The 22,809-nt window shown below is 43.0% G+C and overlaps 1 protein-coding gene across 4 annotated transcripts in view; it reads right to left on the reverse strand.

Annotated features, from left to right (window-relative positions):
* The window catches only part of ATF6 (activating transcription factor 6), a 71,927-nt gene that overhangs the window by 5,749 nt on the left and 43,369 nt on the right, over positions 1-22,809 (reverse strand). For 3 of the 4 annotated variants that reach the window (XM_066324889.1, XM_066324888.1, XM_066324891.1), the window contains one exon: positions 12,168-12,252. In XM_066324889.1, the coding sequence (XP_066180986.1) occupies positions 12,168-12,252 (85 nt within the window). Of the gene's footprint in view, positions 1-12,167; positions 12,253-12,867; positions 12,934-22,809 lie in introns of those variants that run through there. The other variant, XR_010744212.1, reaches the window with a different exon arrangement.

The raw sequence follows: 22,809 nt of genomic DNA on the forward strand, positions 1-22,809 counted from the left end.
CAGAACACACAGCTTCTCACACAGTGCAGACTCAGGCTTAAGAAGCCATCCTTGCTGGACCAAGACCCTATGCAGCAATTCACTATTTGTTAACAGGTTTAAAATCCATGCTTCAGATGATTGACTATTTCAAATGAATAGCAAAGGTAATTGTGCCAAGCATTGCTGCTCTGACTGCACTTTCCCAAAGAGCCTTGCTGGCTCTTGCAGACTGTACCAAACTCCCAGCACAAGCTTGGTCTAGGGAACAGAATCCTAATTCCCAGTGCGGCTCTCCCCCTAAAAACAATCATGTTGCAAGACCCAAGAAATGAAAGCTGAAGTCTGTAGTCCAAACCAAAACCATATAAGGCTGAGGGCATTAACTACTGCTACAAATTGCTGAGGATGACGGAAGACTGTCTTCATATTTGAAGCACTAGATTTTTAAAACTGTCTTACTGAAAAGGCCATAAACCCAAAATGCTCCTTCTTCCCTCAGTAGAACTGACAGCCATCAATCAGTTTTTCAAAAGTCTGTGAGGCTGAGCACCTATTTCTATGGGAGATGCTCTCTCAGAAAAAGGCAGAGGGATTGAAAGGCAGGCAACGAAACTTCTATTATGCAGTTAATAAGAACAAATGGTGATGTCAACTGTCTGCACAGACTTCAGTTTTACACATATCATCAGGCTGTTTGGCCCCATGGACACGTCTGTCTTAAAGAAGATTTAATTCTGATAATTTATCATTTCCTACTTATATCTTCCCCAAAAAGCTTTGCTGCAGCAAATGTTCATTGTGAAAGCTGGTGTCTGGAGAGAAACTGAAACAGAGCTCCCCTGGAAGGCCACCTGACTGTTGGACTGTTTCAAGCACTATGGAAAAGGTTCTTGAAAGGTTTCTGAAGGTGCACTCATGCCATAGGTACATTTATAGAGCCTTATTCTACCAGAACTATGAATTTTACCTTACCCTGGGCAATATCACAGTGGATTGTCAAAAGAAATACTCTGTGGGTCCAATGCTCTATCATTCAGTGAAATCCTCAGTTCTTAGACCCTTTTCTAAGGCCCCAGCTGCCTTTGAAGCAGATAACCCATGCACCTACTGGCTGTTTTCTGAGTAGGTGACTTTAAAATGGTCAGAACCTGCCTGGATCTGTATCTGCTGTGCTCACTGAACACACATTTAGGTGTTATCAGCCACACATCACATGTCCTTACTCCTGGTACGGTACAGGGAGGGCAATCACTTGCCTCCTCCTTACTTTAACTACCTGTCTCTGTCAATAAGGCTAGAGAATCCCCCCTCCTTGTTGGGGGGAACAGACCTGACTTTGCTATCCACGGGACCAGTTTAACTGATGTGGGACCAGTTTAACTGATGTCGAAATAGGAGCCAGCGATTCATCCCTGTGGTAAGGTGATCCAAACCCACCAACTCTATTAAAGCCATCTTTGCTGAACAGCTACTCACACTCTGTACTTTCCACAATTCCTTCCAAAGAGGAAGTTTTCAGTCTGTGTCAGCATAAATCTGCATTCAGAGTCCCTTCTGCAGGCCCATCTCTCACAGCAGCAGAAAGCAGGGCAGCTTTCAAAGAGCCACTTAACATGTTCCAGCATCTAGGTGCTTTGTGCAAGCTGTGCCAAACTGCCAATGATAAAGTTTAGCGTTAGGAATGATTTAGCACTTAATTACCCAAATAGTTTTTATTTTAACCTGCCCTGGCCCAATCCAGAGCTTACGTTTAGAGTAGCAGGGCTCAGAAAGCGTGAGCTTCAGGAGTTGGAAGGCACCAGCTGCACTCTGGTACTGGCCTGCTGAAGGGCTGCAGCTGTCCCCACACATAATTCAGGGGGCTTTCTCCACATTGTCACTGCTGCACTCTTCCATCTCATCTCCGCTGAGAAGCCCTGACTGTCCTACCCAGCACATCTGGAAAATGTTTCCATCTGAAGGGTTGGTATACACTCCCAAATAAGTATATAAATGAAGCAGTGTTACAGACTAAAAATATGCTCGCTGCAACAATGCAGCAGGATTGCTAAAACATTTACAGATAGGCTCGTTGGACAGGATTGTTTGAAGCGAGGGAGAAAGTTATAGTGTGACCCAAATAACTTCCCTTTTTAAAAGCAACTTGGAACTATTTCCAAACAGAGTGGTTGCAGTGGTCTCACCTCTGTGAACTCAGCCGTCCTCAGTCCTGGGCACAAGCTAAGTGAGATCCTAGCATTTCAGTCTCCAAGTCTCCTACCACCTCGCAGATTGTGAGCCAGGCATCTCCAGGAGCACAGAAACACTGGATCCACACCATCAAAGTCACCCTGACAAGCCATGAGCTGATAGCAGAGCTGACACTGACCAAGCGACAAAGTCTCTCTCCATGCCTAATCCACTGGAGGAATGGTGTCAGGGTTTATCCAAGGGAGACAGATACAGGCATGAAAGGTAAGCAAGAAAACCAGAGGAAACAAGCTCTCTGTGGCCTCTGAAGTAAATAATGGAACCACCAGAGAGACTGGCACTGGCTGTGGGTGAGGAGCATCATCAGCTTACAGCACAGTAAGGCGGTTTTCAGAAAAGCTCAGCAGCATCTGTGAGCAGTGTGGCCAGTGGCCAATCTGTGCCAGCTGGTGCTTTGCAGTACCTGCTCTAGACTGAGGACTCAGGGAGAGGGAAGGAAAGTTGGCTCTTCCCAGGGACCATTTCTCACTGGATTGCCTACCTCCCCTTTCAATCTTCTTTTATGCTTCTTCACTTCCCTCTAAGAGAAAGAACATGAGCTACTGAGGAGATGGCCCAGTGTGGACTTGGTGTGACTGTCTCATTTTGGAGAGGAAGCCAATGGTCACCTCAGGAGATCAGACTCACCAGTGTTGACCCTTACAGGCACTTCATTTAGAAGTCCCTCAAATGGAGTATTTCTTGGAAAAACAGACATTTTTGACAGCTCTGGCTATGCATATGTGTGTTGTTGGCAGGGTAGCATTGCTGCAGAATGACCATATTTAAAATCTAACCAGCTGAGACAATGCTAATGACAAGAGGCAAAAACCCAAAGAGAAAACAAAGACAAGGGTAAGGAGTTCTGCTGCACAGAAAACTCTTGGGAACGAAGGAAAGAGGCTAGAGGAAGAGCAATGCTCTTAGTCAGAACCATCCCATGCCCACTTGGGAGGCACTAAAAGGATAAACAAGCTTCCCACACTGTCTGCAAATCCAGACTTACCCAACTCCACAAGACATAAAACTGCCCACAGGAGAGTAGTCTGGAAAGGCATTCCAGTAAAGGTGTCTTTCAAGAACTAGGGCTGGAGGGCTTGTCCCAGTACCAGGGCACTGATCCCTCTGAGTGCAGCAGGGACTGGGAGCCGTGGCACCTCCCCAGCACAGATCTATGTGTGAACCAACTGGTAACAACCCCTTCACTGCAAAATGAGACTGTTTCCATCTTTTAGAGAGACACTAATCCATAAGTGAGCCTTCCCTCTCGCCTCACAAAAGCTTGCTTCCTTTCAGCAGTCTCAAAGAATCATCTTTTTCCAAGGTTTTTTAACACTCAAGTATGCTACTGCGCTGAAGAGACCACCCTTATCCTCACTCACTCTCCCTCTGGGGCCTCCAATGGAACACTAAGGTAGGGCTTTCCTCTGCAGGAACAGTACTCTCCTCCCAATCTGTTGCATGTGCCAGGACACACTCAACTCTCACAGATTCTGCCAAGTGGTGCAAAGCTGAGACTTGAGTTGAAGCCATTTTTTAAAAGTTTGCCTTATTTGTCACCTCCAATTCTCCTGATATTTATACAGCCTCAGTGGTTAAGACCAGCACAAGAACACTTTACTTCTTCCTTCAGCAGTGCTGACTTCCACTTCAAGTGCTCCTTTACACCTTGGTCCTTCACAGTCACTAGAGATTCCCTGGCAGGCCTCCTGTGAGAAATACTTTTACTACTTTTTGTATGCCTCAGGCATGCTGTTGCTCAGTATCTTTTTCTGGCTTAATCTCTTATGGTTTGACATTTAGTCTGCCAGAAATTTTAGCCTCTTTATTTTTTTTTCCTATTCCCTCATTTGGCTACAATGTCCATTGTTTCTAAGATATCTTCTTACTTCTATGAATTGACTTTAATGTGTTACTTAAGCCCACTGGATTTTTTAGTGTTCTTGCAAAGATTTTTGCAGTGAGCTTTTAATCTTTAATCAATCTTCATTTGCCAGGATTTTAACCCTACTGGTTTTTCCTTTAATGTTTTCCTATTTTATTTAGCCCTTACCTTCAAACTGTGGCATTTCAAGTTGCAGGCACTTACTGATAACGAGTGGACCTAATTTCTATTTTCAAGAGGCAGCATCACGTTTTCATTGACATGGACCTTCTCTATCACCCAGTATCACTTGTATCCTGGTGCTAAAGTGTGTCACTGATTTAAGACTGAAGGCCAGTGAGAGCCTGTATTCCCTTACAGCTGAAATGTCTTTGTAGTTTGGACGGTATCCAAAGAGTGAGCAGAATTTTCCACCTGTCTCACTTGGATACATAAAGTTACCTCATTTATTTAGATACTGCAATCAGCTCTTGCTCATAGAAGAGTATTTTTAACACCATCTAATGTCTGTGTGGGGTGAGCACTCTCTTGCACATGAGCTTCTGTAACTCAGTGCATGTGTCAGTTGGTTATGAAAGCACTGCAGAGCCTGTCTGAACGCCGCGTGCTAATAAAGATGGCCCTTGCAAACCTTTCTGTCTCCCAGCTACAGCAACAGGACACCTACAGCTTTAATGGATGAGTCCTGCTCTAAAACAGGGGTGTCTCCTTTCCCACGGAGAGGGGCAGCTGGGGCTGGTGGTCATTTCTTCATCCACGCTCACCCAGAAGGCGTTTGTGCTGGACAGGGATATGACACAGCCTCTTCCTCTGGAGCTGCTACAGACTCACGCAGGATGGAGGGAGATGATTTATTTAATGAAGTGGGGAATGAGCAAATCTGTCCTTCAGGAGCTCAGGATGTGTTTTTCTAATACTTTCCAAGCGCAGAGGCTGCCCAGGAAGCACACACAGCAGGAAGCACCAGGGGTGAGGTGGGCTGTATGAAGAGGTGAGGGAAGTGCAGCCAGGAGGACAGACCCAGGATTGAGGAGCAAGGAAAAGCCTCCCAGTCCTGCTGGCAGAAATCTCCTTAGAGACTGACCCAAACACTCAAACAGGCCCTCTTAGACTGCTGTGTTTTCATCAGTCTCTAGGTTTACTCCAGTGATAGCCTCAAGACAGAACTCATAAATGTGAACCTCCTTTACCAGCTCTATTGCAGCTTTTCATGTTTTTACAGGGTGAGCTCATTATGGATAATTATGTTTCAGATCACTGCAGAAATAAAGAGCTACCACAGTTGGCCCATGTGTCACAAACATAAAACGGTTTGCCACCTGTAATTTCACATGAAGAGGAATTATATAATCTTGAATGTACAACATTTGAAGATATATTAAAGGCAGATTGGTTGGGCTGAAGGCTAGAACTACAACATGCTGCACATAGCACAATGTAGCCAGGATAGCAACAGGAACCTCACAGATGGGGGCAAAAGTAACCTCTTTGCTTTGCAGCACAGCTCTCAGCACAGCTATCTGTCAGCCTTGGGAGAGCACACCTCCACGGCAGCACCAGCATCTAGGGCTAACAAACATCCAGGAGACACATACACACTCAGTTCAAACCAACTCTGCAACTCCACACTGGCATCCATGCTGCCAGCCTATGGCACGGGCTTCTTTTAATTATACTTTGTGAATTTTACAGAAGTGTGTCATTCCTATGGAAAAACAAATCTGCTGTAATAACTCGACTCTGGCATTGGAAATGCTAAGTATGAAGTCCAATTAATTTATGACTAATTCTTGCTCCCCTGGCGAACGGCGCGTTCCCAGCAGAATGCCATCTGCAGCAGCTACCCTGTCTGCACAGGGAGCACCAGGCACGCTGGGGCTTTGCCTGCTCTAGGAAAACCCACAAGATACTTAACACTTTTCTGTATTAATTAAGGGGCAAAAGGCACTGAAGATCCTCTGAAACAACCTTCCTGTTATTTCAAATGCATAAAAATAGATTACTCATTTAGGTAAACAGCTCGTTATGAAAAGTCATTAGGGAATAAGCCTTCATGATTTCATTTCTTGATTGTTCCCTGTCCAAATAAATAAACATGAACTCAAGTGACACAGATTCCATTACTTTTGTGCACAGATTCTTGAATGATTTCTTTCATACTTTTTTGAATAACTTAATCTCCTCCTTTTTGTCAAAGACAACATATTAACAAACATGGCCGGGGAGAGCAAAGTGTTTCAAAGGTAACAAAAGCTGTTGAGAACTTCTATTTAAGATTTAATCTAGGCAACAACCAATTTTGATTCAAAGAGATGCAGCAAAGTTTGAGGGAATATTTTGTTTTGACAAACTGCACATCTACATGACTTTGAGAACAGAAACGTGAATAGCAGCATCTTACAAGATAACAAAATCTGTTGTTAAAAAATGTTCTGCCATCATTTAAATCCTGACCTCTGCAGCACAGCCTGACATGAGCATGGGAGCATAAGTACATCTCTGACATTGGCAAATGCTCCTAATTGCAGGAGGACCACAGTAAATGCTGCTTGGCCACAGCTGCACACAGGACACTGGAGGCTCTCCCTCTGTCCCAGCCCAGGCTCAGGAATCAGCTAATCACAGCTCTGATTCTTCCCTAGTCAGACTTCACCAAACAACTTTTATTCCTCAACTGGCAGCTCAAGAAGCAAAAAAATGGCAGTTCAAAACGACTTGAACGACAGCACTGAAGACATTCTCAGGTGTATTTCCCTACATCCTGTTCAGAGAACTTCACAGACTTGACTTTCCTAAAAAACCTTAGCAGTTACCCTTCTTTCATCTCACATCCGCAGCTTCCAGAGCTTTCTGGTCACACACTACAGCTTGTAAAGCTGTGCTGAGTTCTCAGCACTTTCTGCTAAATGCAGATAAAAAGCAGAAACACTGAGGGGAGCATCTCTATTGCTCACGTTTGTGCAGCAGAGAGATGTGTCCTCTATAGCTGGTAAAGTGGCATGAGCTTCCCCAGCCGGGTGCCAAGGACAGCAGCAGGGGGATGCAGCCATAGGCATCATGACTCGGCTTTTAGGCACAGGGAAAACAATGAAGGACAACAGCTACGGATAGCAGGAACCATCACCCTCCTGGAAACTGTTCTGGAGCTATCCAAAGCCAGAGAGAGGCTCCCCAAAATGTCAAGCCGTAACCTTCGGGAAAGGGAGTTGCTGTTCAGTCAGATATGTATTGGTATACATCTTCTTCAGTGACTGACTGTGAATTCTGTTTCTTGCTCTCACAAAAGGAAACGGCATCTTTTGTTTGCTTGACCCTGAAAGGCAGAGGAAGTTGAAGACTATTTATTCAACCCTAAGACATGGGAACTTACAGACCATTGTCACTTCCCAAAGAGCTTTTGTTTTTATTTTCCTCCTCAGTCTGAGTGAGTTCTGTTTGCCTTACAGATTTTTCACAGACAGTTTGCTACCAGCCAGGGACATCTGTGACTTGCTTGCACATGGCTGTCAGTTGAAAGGAGATTCCTTGTAGCTGCATGCAAATAATCATACTGCTTGATGGCAGAAATCACTCCTCTTCTGATCAAAAATCCTTACCACTAGGTCTGTTTTCCACCTTTTTAATTAGAATGTGTATTATTTCAGTGCACTTTTGAAGTCTGTTACATCAGTATGTGGATGGAAGGCAAGAAGGAAAGCTGATGGAACTAGTCACAAATCAGAAATTGGCCAACATGACAGAGCACATGGACTCTGCAGAAGTTGTCATTCCATTTCTGCCTTTGGAAGATTATTTTGCTGTTTGATTTCATGACAAAAAGCAACCCTTAGGAGGAGAGGGCTCCTTAAGAACCCAGAAACACAGAGCTTATCAAGGGTCAGGCACACAAACAGCTATCTCAAAGGCAGACTGAAGATAAGCCCATTGGGCTACATCAGACTAAGCATCGATCCAGAATATTTGTAAAAAATTCAAAACTCTCTCAGTACACAGCTGCTTATTCCAAGAAAATGAGCCTTAGATTTCATCAGGGGCTTTCTCATTAGGTCTCTCACTTTTGTTTTGGCCTAGAGCACAGATACCAACCGTCAGTTTAAAGAGACTGAAAGACAGAAGGACTTTCACATATAGAGAAGTGTTTGCAGAGGGATCCTAAGAAGAAAAAAGGCCTTTTTGGTCTTTGTGCTGCTGCTAAGGCCACCAGCATTGCTGGTGAGTGCATACCTGTACAGACACTTAGAGCTTCTCCTACCATGAGCAAATGCAAGCTGTTAGAGTCTCTCACTTAATCCCAGGGAGAACTGCATTCCTGAAAAGGGCTTCTTGGGCCAAATGCTGAACTGGCTCTCTGGCACTGCCTATCCTCACTCCTGTGTGCTGTACAGAGCAGTCCTGCTGGGCTGTGCTGGGCTGCAGAGCTGCAGGCATTCTGCAGACATAGAAGGCTTGTGCTCAAGGTGGGAAGAGTGGCTCAGCTATGCTGTTCTCTATAGATTACTTGGACCCAAAGATCCATGTTGTAACCCACTGCAGTTAAATAAATAGAGCACTAATGGCAGATGGTTTCATTTAAACTTCAAGAAAGGCACCGCCTATATGTCCATTTGGAATTGGTGTAATGAGCCAACAACATTCTGAATTACCATAAAAGCAAATTTAGGAATGAAACATACTAGAGACTTAACTGGTCTCAAGTGCATAGTTAGATTTCTAAAATAATAGCTGCAATCCAGCATAACAAACATGACTTGCTTGAAAACAAGTTTAACTGTAGATTGCAGTTTGTTTTCATTCCCATGAGAAACTGCAAGATATTTCTTCTTGGAGTAGCTTCTCAGGAAGGCATACCAATGGTGCCTCCAAAACCACATAGAGTGGGACTAGGACTCCCCAGTTCTGCCTTTTTTCTTCTTTTTTTTCTTCCAGGCTTAGCAATGCTGAGGTCCTTAGGTACCATCAGGCAGATTTTCTGTGAGTACTGCACGTGTTCACAAATGCTGGGGCTTTGACACTGGGCAGAGGCAGAACTGGGCATGGCTGACTGCAGGGGCCATGGGACAGCAGCCAGCAGGGACATGGCACTAGGGCAAAGGACTGCCAGAGCATCTGGGGAGGCAGAAAAGGAAGAGCTGCCAGCAAGGATTGACTGTGAATGGGGGGATGGCCCAGCAAAAGGGGCCCCTTGGAAAGAGGCTATGACCAGAGGGGAAGAACAAAAAGTGAGTAAGAGGTAGAGGATTAACATATACCAAAGTACAACAAGTTCTTACACTTAAAAAACAAAACAAAAAAAAAACCAAAAAAAACCCAAACTTATGTTAACATACTAAACATATTTAAATTGGAAAACATGTTTCTGTGCACCTGCACAGTGAGGAACTGTTTCTATCCTAATGCTCTCTAAGTGGCAGGGGGATTCAGGCTGACCCTGAGAAGGAGCACATAGCACAGCATAACAAGGCAATGGCTGTTTTTACTCTTTTCCAGCACAGAGCAACTGAATACTAGAAAGCAAATTTTTATCTGGAAAATTAATAACATACTGCTATTGCCTTGTACAAGATCTTCTTTTAAACTTCCCCCTTATTGACTGCACACACATGCACGTGCACATCAATTACAAGCTTGTCTGTTGGCATTTGCCACTACCTCACAGCACAAGGACTGCCCACCTTCCTCCCAGAAAAAAACCTCCAGGCCATAACTTGGCTCTGCTTTGTACACTGGTGAAAACTGCCAGATCATTCTTGCAGAGCCATGCCAGGAACCACCATGCAGAGCCATGTAGGACAGCAGTGCACAACTCCTTCTACTCCATACTCATCGTCCATACCTGTTCTCTGTCCCTGCAGCCAGTGGTGGGAACAGCGCAAGCCAGCTAAAGGCAGTCTCTAGTGGACCTCAGAAGGCACCAGAACAATCAAAGTGGGACCAGAAAAGGGTGACTGTCCTGCTGGGAAAAGACTGTCCAAGTAGTTCAAAGGGTTGCTTCTCAACTGCCTCGTCAAGTATTTCATCTTGGGAAACAGTGTCATGGGTAAAGTACACAGAAAAAGACGATACAGAAGCAAATTATGAAGCTCTGAAAAAACTTCAAAACAAAGACCTCTTCCCTTGTATTCCAGTCATCTCCCCTGCAAGGGCTGTGGTAGTAAAAAGGAAGGGCAAGGAAGTGGCAGTAGAAAAGGTTTCCCTTCTTGCATGGAGATCTGGCTGAGGCACAAGGAAAGAGGGGACAAACTCTTTCACTGGAAGCTTTGCCAATTTCTCCAAAGGAGATCTGTCATTTTCCAGCAGCCAACTCTCTGCAGGTGCACAAAGAATTAAGGTGGGCTTAAAAGAACAGCAGACAGCTGGGTGGAAAGCTTTGTTGTCAGCTAACTCTCAGATGCTTGTGCAGATCATCTCCAGTCCCCACAGAAGCAGAACAGGGTGGAGAAGCAATGTTTTCGAAGGTCAGAAATGGGTTCTTCTCCAGGCAGGACATTTTAGGGAATAATTTCCTACAAGTTATCAATAGTCAAATTAAAAATCAAGCCAAGTTACCTACTGGCTCTTGTGCGTCTTGTAATGTTTTTCCTAACACTTGGCTGGGTGTCACAGAGAAATCCGTGTCTGATGCCTTTTTTTACTTAATCCTATTCTTGTGTCTGATCTGTTTCGACATCTCTGCCCAAATCCCTGGACATTTTTTATTTATTTCCTGGATTATACTGATGTTCCAAAGAAAAATCCCAAAGAACTGATGAAAATATAATTTCACAATGTTTCATTATTTATGGATAAATAATGTCACTGGATTCTGACAAATATTTTCCAAATTATATTTACTCCAACAAATGAAAAGTTATTTCAAGTAAAAACAGGACTCAGTAAAATGTTAAGAAGAAATAATTTGTAATTCAGAAATAGTGTTTCTACTTTGGTGATAAAGCGCCCACTTGCATGTGATAATTCAGGTCAGTCAGAAAAGGATTCTTGTAAAAGACATAAAAAGGGAGTTTCAGGCAGATAAATGCCAAAAACAATTCTGATACATCTAATAAAAAATTCCTCTAGACAGCTGTACAGATTATCACACTCGGCTGTACTGCATGGGAAAGTGTAACTATCAAAATGCCGAAAGCCTGAACTGATTCTTTTTTTCTTAGTTTACGGAAACTCACATCATCAGATAATGTTTTCGGCATGCTGGGATTTAACAATAACATTTGGGTTTATGATTCACATGTACTGTAAAACACAGATGTTTTAAGAAAGCATTATGTGCATTATGTTCAAAAAGTAAAGTTTACGCTGCTCCAGGGTTCTCAATGCATTTGATGAGTGTGGCAGTGACCTTGTGTCCCCAACATGTCCTAACTCGGCAATTTCTCACTATCTGAATTCATGATATATTTGTTCAGGTCATGTCCTGTCTCTCACGTGGGACTGAAATGCTGACCCAGAACATTTCTGTGCACTGATAGGCCTGTGCCCCGGTGCAGAGCTGTTTTCTTTGCTGTCCTGCAGCATGGTAACATGATGATTATTAATCCTGACCAGGCAGTGCTGAGAGGTCCCACTCACACTGAGTGTTGTATAACAGTGTGGTAAACAGCTAAGGAGGGCCAGGGAAGGCAGTCAGCATCCTAACAAACCAGCATGGCCAAGGAATTTGCCCTGCTAAGCAGGCGTAGGAGGAACTCAAATGAGGAGATGAGGACAGTCTCCATGGGCTCTGTGAGACAGCAAGTTAGAGAAGTTAAATCCCACTCATGTAACCCTTAATCAGCTGGGTACAAATCACCAGGAATGGACGACACCCTCCCTGCCCTTGAAGGAGCCACAATGCACAACTGCTGGCCGAGTCCCCACCTCTCCTCACAGTCTGGCTGACCAGGCATGGGGGACTTGCCAGTACTCCAGCTCCAATGGGGACCCTGGCAACTAAACCCCAGGAATGATTAGTTTGACTTCTCTTGCAAAGCTGTAATGACAGACATTTGGCCTAAGTGTGCTTTTCATGTTTGAGTCAGGCACATCTCTTTGAAACTGTTCTCTTGTCACCCCTTTCTTCTTTTTCACTTACCATTGATGTTTACAGCTGGCAGCACTATAGACATCTTTGGTCTCCTGGTCTTGTTGTGTGTGGTGGCTGGCAGTAACAGGTGGTCCTGGAAAACAGCAGAAAAGATGTGATAAATCTACTCTCAAAGTAGAGAGCCTTCCCACTCTCTCTTACTGGCATTCCACACTGAGCTGTTTACAACAGCTCAGAAAATTCATATTGTTGAGAGTCTTCCAAAAGTCACAGCAATTGCTCATGCCGTGTAACCAAGAAGAAATCCCTACTGCATGCAGCAGAATATGAAAAAGCCTTCATCATGTGGAAAAAGAAGGAAAATACTATTAAGCCCTCATTCAACACAGTGCTTATGTATATGATTAAAGTTATTTAACCTGACTTCAATGATACTTAAACATGTAGTTAAGGACCTTACTGAATTGAAGCTTTTACTTGCACAGCACACTTTCTTTGTAAGTTGTCTTGCTGTCTCTGTGAAGCTCTACACCACATGCCTTGTGCAGCAGGACTGCACTGCTCAGAGTTGGGACAGGGTGTGAAACACGAGCTCTGCTGACAACACCTTCCAGGGAAGTTGGATGGCAAAGCAGTGCTTTAGTATCTGATCTCTCCCAGGCGCTGCTGTAAGGCAGCAGTGCTTAAACAGACTGCCCTGGCTCTGACTATGGAAGCTGCATCTGCAGGAAACACTCTGGATACACACCTGGCCTGCAAGGAGAAACACAGCCCTTCTTCAGGGTTCTTTTGCTGTTGCTGCTCAACTTGCAGCCTGGAAAAATAAGGTTCCTCCCTTATCAACGGAACTTAAAAGCTCTAGTCCAGGCAGCTCCCATATTATTAAGCCAGTCTGATGTTCTCCTTTCATGCTTTCCCATGTTTTTCCCATACAAACATCTCATACTTTTGGGCAAGGTTATCTTTTTGGTAAACTGAGTTAGACTTCCTTTGGGATACATTAATTTATTAATGTCAGGGTAACTGCAATTTTGCCGTTTTAAACACTGCAGTGTTATATGCAAGATTTGAGGAACTGAGTTACACACAAAGTTAGATGTTAAATATATCAAGATATTCTGTAGATGCATTGCAGAAATATCATTTTCTTTCTCTTCTTTCCTATCAAAAAATTTTCCCCTGCAAAACACCAAATGCCTAACCATGAAAAGAAAACATTACTTAAATAAATGTCTGCAAAAAACATCTTGGTACCAAAATTACAAAACCACTCTGGTATAATCCTCAGATCACATATGTAATTCCCATTTCACTTTTGAACCGCTTAAGATTAAGACAACATTCACTACGACAATGAACCTTACATAAAAACTGTTCTTGAAACCCAATATTCCCAAAGGAACAGGTCAAAGATAAGATGTCATTAAATTACATCTTGTAACAATGCCCTTGCCATGATTTGATTACTGTTTTTAGCAGAGGTCAAAAAATGCTTATGCTGTTTGGTTTTTTTCTTTTTCAATGTTTCTGAGAGTCCATCATTACCTACCAAACCATAAGTATTGCACAGATGATCACCTGAGAATCATTACAAGTAGCAACTGCTTTTTGCTAACCTATCTAAAGACTGGTTCATTAATTTAGGCTGCCTTATAATGGCACCTTTATTTACTACACGTATAAACTGTATTAAGAGCTACCACAAGGACTTTACAGTTGCATTCAAATGTGATGTGGAGTTGCTGCACAACCTCCCAGTGATTCAACACCAACTCTGGAGAAAACAGATGAAGAAAGAGCTCTAAACCCAGATTGCCACCACGAGCTAATTGATAAGATGCACACATTGTCTGGAAGCTGCCCATCTACAAAGAGACATTCTATAAATCTGGAATTGGTGAAATTTATCCATCTCTCAAATCAACTTTATCTTTCATATGCATTGTGGCCATTAGTGTAAACTTGCAAAGTTACCTGACTACCCTTATTCTTCACTGAAGTCAAAGGGTATGCTGTAAAATATCAGGTATTTTAAACAGAGTTAGCCACCCACAACATTCTCAAGCTCAAAAGTCCTCAAGTAGTCCAAACCTTTTATTTGAAAGCAATACATAATTCATTCTATGCCACAGAAATGAATGTACAGATTAGTGATTTGGAAGATATTAGACATTTACAAGCACTGTTTGAATGTGTTTCTAAAATGTCCTGTGCCATTCTGAAGGATGCTGAATTGCATCCCAGAGGGGGCTGGGACACTATCGCTCTCATCTCTAATTTTAAACCATAGAGAAAAAAAGCCACCTAAATTAAAATACCGTTAGTGATATTAACACATAGTACAAAACTGAATATGAATAAAAGCAAATTTTGCAAGTCAGCATCTGGCTCAGGAGCATGAGCGTCAACAATGGATGGCTTTGGCTTGGTGCAGGAGCTGCACTAAAGACGACAGTCTAAATAGACAAAGCAGACCTGAGACCACTGGCAGAATGACTGGAAAAAAATCAGCCTGGAAAGAGTATTTCAAACGAGACCTTTGCTTCAGCATTCTCATTTTGCTTTTGATCATCTCTGCAGTTCTGTCATACTGAAGCCAGGTGAGATGGACAGACAGATAAAAATAGATACTAAAAATCCAGCCATGAACATGTTACCTTAATTTAGTAAGTCTCAACAACACATGGAACTGCAATAAGGACTCTGAGGTTTCTTGCGTATCAGATCAGTGTTATCAGGGCTCTAGCAGAAATAAAGCTTTAGAGCCTCATGTATCTCTAACCCTAAAGCCAAACAGCAATGGAAATCCTGTTCCTGTGCTAGAATATTCTGAAAGTCCTGCTGCTCCTGCAGCTTCAGCCTCAGTCTCACAACATGTGGTTTGGTATTCAAAGTCCCTCCTACCTAGATGCACGAAAATATGGAGACATTTTAGATTTCATTTTCATTTTTTCATTAAAAAATTAGTTTTAATGCTTATAGTTTTAAGGACATAAACAAAACGTCATCACTGCATACCAGGAGGTTTCATTAAACAGGAAAAAAATGCTAGGCATGGGTCTGTTTGATTTAATTTTGTTTCTTAAACTATCATTATTTCTAAGCTGGACTCTTGACTTTTAAATTAACAGAACTGGCAATATTGCTTGTTTTGGCTTTTGCAATGCATATCCCATCAGCCACAGCACCTCCCAGGGAGCAGTCCTGCACCTCCTCCATTCCTGCTTCATTGTGTGACAGAAACACAGAGAAATTAATCCTCACAGTATGCCCAGGATGGAGGAAAATATTCCAGGGAATGTCTGGAGGAGAGGTTGCATGCATTTGAGGGAAGGCCACTTGCCATGGGACACAAAGGAGCGGATTTCCAGCCCCACAAGGCACTGCACTCTCAGCATGAGCTGTCTTTCCTCCTGTCCCAGCGGTTTCTATCTGTCAAATCAATTCCCCCAGATTTTTCTTACCTTCTTAGTTGTTGTGCTTAGGTATGGATAAGTATTTTCCAAAAGGCTTTCCTGAGGTCTTAATTAAGGACATTTGATTGAGATGTGCTTTGTTAGAGCATATTTAGCACATCTGCCTGTGTGAACACTGCTGGTTATGCTGCTGCAGGGCGGACCAAGCTTCAGACCCTCCCCAGTGGCTTGGAGCACATACCCTGCAAAGTACAGATGTGATCCATGCAGGAGCCAAGGCTCCAGGAACAAAGCCCCCATCCCACTTCCCACAAAGACTTCGTCAAGATGTCCCAACGAGCCCTGCTCTTCATTAAGAGATCTGTCTCTGACAAACCAAGAATAACCTTTTGCAAAAACAAGTCGCATTTGTTGCTTTATAGCAATAAAAGCTCTGAGGAGACTGGATTAAAATACCAAAGGAAAATTTTAATGTGCTGTTCTGGTAATTTGCCTTGATGAGGAGATTTGATCTTTACCACTGCCTTGGAGACCAGCTCTGTGCTAGAATATTGCAACCAACAAAGGCAGTTGCCAGAGCAGAGGGGGCGACAGCAGCCAGGAGTGCCAAAGGGCACTCGGTCCAGCAGAGTCCCAAGGCTTCTTACAGCAAACAAACACTGGAGCTGGGCATTTTTTCATCTCTGTTTATGACTAAGAAGTCTCCCAGGGACTGTGTGCCTCAACCTCTTCCAGCCTGAATCTTTCCGCTGTGGTTCCAGGATGACACTACAGCTGCTGCTGATCCAGGCTGAGGAGATCCCCCCACCCTGGGAAGGGCCATTTTTCTTTAATGGCACAACTTCTGGCAGAGTTCAACACCTCCTGACAGCTTAAAACCTTATCTGTTCGCTATCTGACCACAACTAGTGAGTGATCTCAAGATGAAGCAGATAGAAAACAGGTGTTTTTCTGTTCATCCAAAAACTGCATCAAATCCATGCACCATCTTTTGACCCTACTTTTTCTAAACATCTTCAGGGATTTCCAATCTGACAAAACACTGGACCTTCTTCAGAGGTATGTTTTTGACAATACAAAGAATGTGCAACAAAAATGTGCTCTCCCAGGTCCAAAATACTGCATGCCACTTCACAGACTGATTCAGAGTACAAATACTCCAAGGAGCTAGACTTCTTAAACCCCTGGGTTTAAGAGCCAGCTTTTTTCCCCACAAACCACAGATTTCACACTTTTAAAAAATTTCAGGATCACTGTTTCAGGCTTTTTGTTGTTGCCAGAGATGTGATGGGTCTGTCCTGTTCTCCTACACAAGCCACTGACCTGGCCCTGAGCACCATCCCTTGGCACACAACTCCTGTCCAAGAAATGGTACCTGAGAACATCATTCTCAGGAATCCAGCTGGATTTCAGCAGCTCTCCAAATACAAAAGGAGGCTGTTCCCCAGGGAAAAGAACTCAACAATGCACACTCAGAGCCAAGGGGCTGATCCTCATCTACACCAGCAGTTCCCAACACTGCAAAGCACAGAGCACAGATCAGGATGTAAATGGGATCAGGCTTTGGTATTTCTGGTTTCCTCTGCCAGTTCAAAGAGGACGCGTATGAAAGGTTACAAATTTGTAACGGAAATGGCTGTATAATTTCATTATTGATTCATTTGGGGGGATGGCAACCATATGGTAGCCTGAGGTTATACCACATTAGATGCAGCACTGGTCCATCTGAAAATGCCACAAGTTCCTGAAACACTGCCTTTGACATCAGTGGATGTTAAATAGGGCAGAAGTGCAGAGGGGAGGCTGCCTCTGGACACATTTCTGACCCTTATATCTGAAAAGCAAGGGGATGGTTTTAAGAATAGGAAAAAATAAAGAGAGGAAATCAATTAAAACTTCTACACAAACTGTGACTCATAGCCACCACTCTTGTTCATTATACTAGGAACTCAGTAAAGGTGACTTGTTTTTCAAGTTGATGTGTGGAGGTTTTTTGTTTTGGTTGGTTTCTATTTTTTTTTTTTAAAGGTAGACATTAGAAATCCAAGGAGATTTACTCACCTCATCATGGATCCTTATAGGGAATCCATGACATGAAGAGCATGGGAGCAGGTGAAAAACGGGATAATAACTGCAAGGAACCCACAGAAAACCCACAACAAAGTATCATAAGGTATCAGCCTCTCTGCAGCAGCTCTTGGCAGCCCCTACTGAGAGCAGCTTTATCACTTTAACAATGCCATTTAACTTAATCTGAAATTGTACCAGTTCTACCTATGTAAACCTTAATATTAGCCAGCACACAATAACACAGTCTGAGTTCACAGCACACTTAAAGATGAGAGTTTGTAATTGAGAATTCAATCCCTAATCATAGCATCTAATTACTTTTCTAGGTTTTAAGCTTGTTTTGAGGGATGGGGAGAAGATTGTCCCACAAAAAGAAAGCTCCAAAAAGCAGTGGAAATAGAGATTTCTTTTTCTGCTTTCATTTTTGCCAAAATTGCTCCTTTTCACCCCAGTGCTGTTTCAATCCCAGTGTTTCTGTGCACAGGTGGTTTTTACAGCCTGTACTTTGCACACAGTGATGGAATAAAGTGATGAGATATGATTTTTATTTAAGTGTTTTACCAGAAATAGCTCGATCCCACAGTCAATAAAATGTCTTCAAGTGTAAGATTACACCATTCTGCCATTTCCAGACAAATTTTCATAAATAATACCTAACTGCACTTTGGAACAGCTTCTAGTCACTGCCCCTGCAGGAGAACGAGTTCCAATCCAGTTTAGTTCCAACATGAGAGACCTTTTAATGAAGAAGTCTTTAGTGCCTCTTATTCTAAATTGTGCTACTGCTGGATGTGATATGGCCTGGACTCCAAACCCAAACTAACTGGAAAGCATCTCACTGTGAGTCAAGAAGCACTGTGAAAATCCCAGAGACATCGGAGGAATGGAAGATTCACTCTGTCACAAGCTTCCTTTGGAGGAATTTCCACTCCTCCCTCCAAAGGCAGCACTGCTGCTTATCCATAAGCAGGGCTTAGCTTTGGAGAATTTTCTCTGTGTAAAGGAGAACCAGCAGCAAAGGAACTCTCCTGGATTAAGAACTAGAAAGGTTATGGAGACTACTAAGGATAACAGAGCCCTGCTAGGAACTGCGTTCTTTGCAGTTCACAAACATGCAAAATACTGTGGAGGTGCACAAAAGGCAGCTGTAAAGCAGGTATCACAGAAAGGTGAAAAATATTGATACTCTCTTCAGTTTTTCTATTTTCATGGTTTATAATCCCTTTGTTCAACATACAAAACCGAAGAGGAGGAATTATGCCCTAAGATAACACAGAAATATGCTGGTCATTAGATATTTATAGACTCTACCCAGTGGGCCTCTGAGAAGGCACCCACTCCAGGAAGGAGAACATGAGCACGCTTCCAAAGACAGGCTCATTAGCCTTCTGTCCTACTGAAGCATCTATCTTCACCCTGTTAAAGTGACACCAGAGAAACAAAACTATCAGCTTCTCTCAAGCTCCCCATTCCTCTGCAAATCCCTCATTCTAGAATTACCCAAGATGAACCTACCTCATTTCTGTCCAAGCTATTTCAGTATCATTTAGGACCTGCACGACATCCAAAATAAGAGGCACTAAATACGGTCATCCTTGCCCTGTGGATAGGGAATGCTCCAGGAAATCACAGTTTGCAGAAGCTTGAATGGAGCACACCAATGCCAGTCCGGTTGTGAGGGAGAATGAGGTAAAGGAACCCCATTTGGACTTTATTTCTCTCATAGATGTATTTTTCCTTGTAGTTTTGCCCTTTTTGGTTTGAATAGGAAGGAAAAAGTGAATGGCACAGGACAGAGACTGGACAGAAATCCTGCAAACTAAACTTGTCTGCAGAACTGCTCTGCAGGCCCAAAAGTAAAGAACAATGCATGCATTTGCTATGATGTAATTTTGGTTTGGCAGCAGATTAAAAAAAAATTCCTAAGTGCGAAGTAAGAGGATGCGAGGGACAGAATTCTATGTTTAAGTGAACAGTTTTGGTTTAAATCGTACAGGAAGGTTTTAAAGGATTTGAAAAGGCTTTGATAATTGGTATATGTGTTATTTGTGGAAATTATCTGAGTTTCAAAACAAACTGGAAAAGATACATCTAGCTGACTCAGTTCTGTGCCTCTGTGAAGGAAAAAGAATCTCAGCTTGTACTGGTGGAAAAGTTTCTCCATTATGTTTGGTAAGGTTTTCTTCTAAAGGCTCTCTCAATCTAACCAGCATCATAAAGTTAAAAATGTTTGCTTCAAATGATTTGAAAATTATCTCTGCTGTTTTCTCTCCTTCCCAGGGGCTACAGAAGCAGAGAAATGCAGTTCATCTGTAACTCCCAGCTGAGTCTGTCAACTGTCTTTGCAGATTTTATGAAGTTGTAAGACCCAAAAGCAATTAATTGTTTTATTACTATTACCCATAAAAAGAAATGCCCCTCCTCCTATAATTCACTGCAGCAGAGCTCTGCTTTTGCATAGCATCTGCAGGCTATTAGTTTTGCAACTGCAATCTGTAATTGCAAAAACATGTAATTTAGGTAGGGCATGTGAATCCAGCCCAGTAAAACCAAAGAGGATATAATCCAGATTCTTTGCTTCTCTCACAAAACATTAACCCGAAGTTTCTATACTTGTCAGCACGACCTCAGGTCTTCTACAGAAGACAAATCCTGGATTCCCAGAATTACTGCTCAGTTGGAGACCGCCCCAAAAGCACACACAACCCCAGCTGTAGAGGGGAATGCTCCTATCAGAAAACACCTTTTTTCTGCTGTTCTGCCTTTTGCAGGCCAGCCATACAAGCACAGACCTAGCCAGTGCACAAAAATGGTGGAGGTCCATGGGCACACTCCTTGGAGTGGAGCATAATCTCTTCAGACCACATTCTCATGGAACAGAAGATGCATGGCTAAAAAGAAATTGATGCCAGGCTTTCTCCAACTGCTGGCTCAACGTAACACTGTGGTTCCAAATCCATTTGCTCATACAGCTGTCCTCTGCTTTCTCTTCCAGCTGACTTCAAAGGACAGTGAAATACTAGAACACTTTGATCTTGCTTTGTAGTGACATCTCCATCCTGAGAGCTCTTGAGAGCCCACTTGACAATGCCACAGCCAACTCTCTCAGTGTCAGCAACAGCCTTCCTCCACACAGGAGGCTGGACCAGAGGGCATTTCCAAGATCCATAAGGACCTGGGCTAAAATGTGGAAGTCTGTCAAGATCATCCTACCTTTTCCCTGACTGGCTGACCTCTCATGAAAAGACTGTATGAGAAAGATACTGATAGCACTCAGGGTTACAAAGATACCAAAGACAGCCATCAGGGTTAAATACACGAGAAACATTTAGGAATAGCTACACAAGTCCAGGAAAGGTCACACAGCCTGTGACTGGACGCTCTTCTGGCAAAACAATTTCATTTCAGAGCAGGAGAATGGATGCTTTCTTACACAGCGGAAATGCCCACACATGCAGGCAACTGGGGATTTAAGAGAACTTCAAAATCCTAATCAGAAACAACTGTTATGTAAAGACTTCAATCTTTTTTAAATCAAGGCAATTAATTTGATCACAGTGTGTTCAGTCCTCCAACATATATGGCACAAGAGCCAGTCCTGATCTGAAATTACTGCCTTCTTGCCTTCAACCACAACAGAAAGAATTTAAACCTCCCATTCAAGCTCCACACTATGTAAGACGGCTGCAAGCCAACAAGTAGATCACCTGCAGTTGCCAATGCAGCAGATTGAGCATCTCAGACAGCTCAGCTAAGGAAGCTGAGACAGACAGAATTTGGACACAAGATGCAGGATTCAATCTGAAGGGCGAGTTTTTTCAAGTTGATCCAGACTTGTTCCCATGCAAAGAAAAACTGTATATATTACTGGTCCACGGTGAATATACATTTAAAGCTTTGGGTAAAAATACTACTAGACTGCAAAACTTCACTTTACAGAAACTGCTAATTATTCTAAAAATTGTGCACAATACACCCATTTGGCACAACAGGACCAAACTGTTCATTATTTCAAAATCTGAGATGCAGATGCATACTTAACTTGAACACCTGGGATTTATCTCAAAATATGCTTTAGTGTTTGCAAACAGAGCACACATGTCCTTTGCAGCCAGGGTATCAGGTACTGTATTCAGATCTGGTTTGTGGGAATAAAATGACAACTGCAGCTTTCATCTCACAGTCATTGCAACCTTCTCCCTTTCCTGATCCATCCACTGATCTGTGATTGTTGGCAACTTGCTGGAAATATATTCACTAGGAGGGGTAAATGAACAAACTGCAAGCACGGCTAATGACAAGAGAGAATAAAGTAAGTATACATCAAACCCAGTGGAAGCCAAACTCAGGTTGCTCCTCTCCTTGCTGGGACAGCCCCAGTTTGCTGCTGCTTGCCCTTGAGTGCCTGTCCTGGTTTCAACTGGGAGAGAGTTATTTTTCTTCTTGGCAGCTGGCAGAATGCTTGTTTTGAATTTATGTTGGTAACACACCAGTTTTTTGGTTGTTGTTGAGTAGAGCTTACCCCAAAACCAAGGACTTCTGGCTCTCCCATGCTCTCTCTGCCAGTCAGCAGGTATACTGCTAGGAGCCTGGACAGCTGACCCAAACTGGACAAAGAGATATCCCACACCACACAATGTTGTGTCCAGTATGCAAACTGGGGAGAACTGGCCAGGATTGCTTCTTGGGATAGGCTGGGCATCAGTCAGCAGGTGGTGAGCAAGTGTACTGCGCATCATTTGCTCCTCTCCTCTCTCTCCTATTCATTATAATTATTATCACTTTTACAATAATATTTATTTTATTTTAATTATTAAATGGTGTTTTTTGGTTTTTTTTTTTTGTTTTTTTTTTTGTTTTTTTTCTCTTTTTTCCCCAGTTCTCCTTCCCAGGAGACAGGGCATGAACAAGTGGCTGCATGCTTCTTATTTACTGGATGGGGTTAACCCGTGGCACTGCCCAAGAGCAGACAGTCCCTGATTCAAGTCTGCAGCCAGAGAGATGCTGCTTCTGAGAGCAAAGCAGATGTACAGGAAATTGGCGAGAAATCTTTGCTAATTGTGGAAGTTGCATCAGTTACACAGAAGTACATCAGAGGACTGGAAAGTCTGGGTTAGAAGTGTTTGTTATCCCTCAAATTCTTGGAAAAAGCAACTGACCGTGAGTTAAAGTTTCTGGGGATCTCCTCCTCCCTGCTCATTTAG

Source organism: Sylvia atricapilla, chromosome 9 (assembly GCF_009819655.1).
Source record: "Sylvia atricapilla isolate bSylAtr1 chromosome 9, bSylAtr1.pri, whole genome shotgun sequence".
In the NCBI taxonomy this organism is placed as follows: Eukaryota; Metazoa; Chordata; class Aves; order Passeriformes; family Sylviidae; genus Sylvia; species Sylvia atricapilla.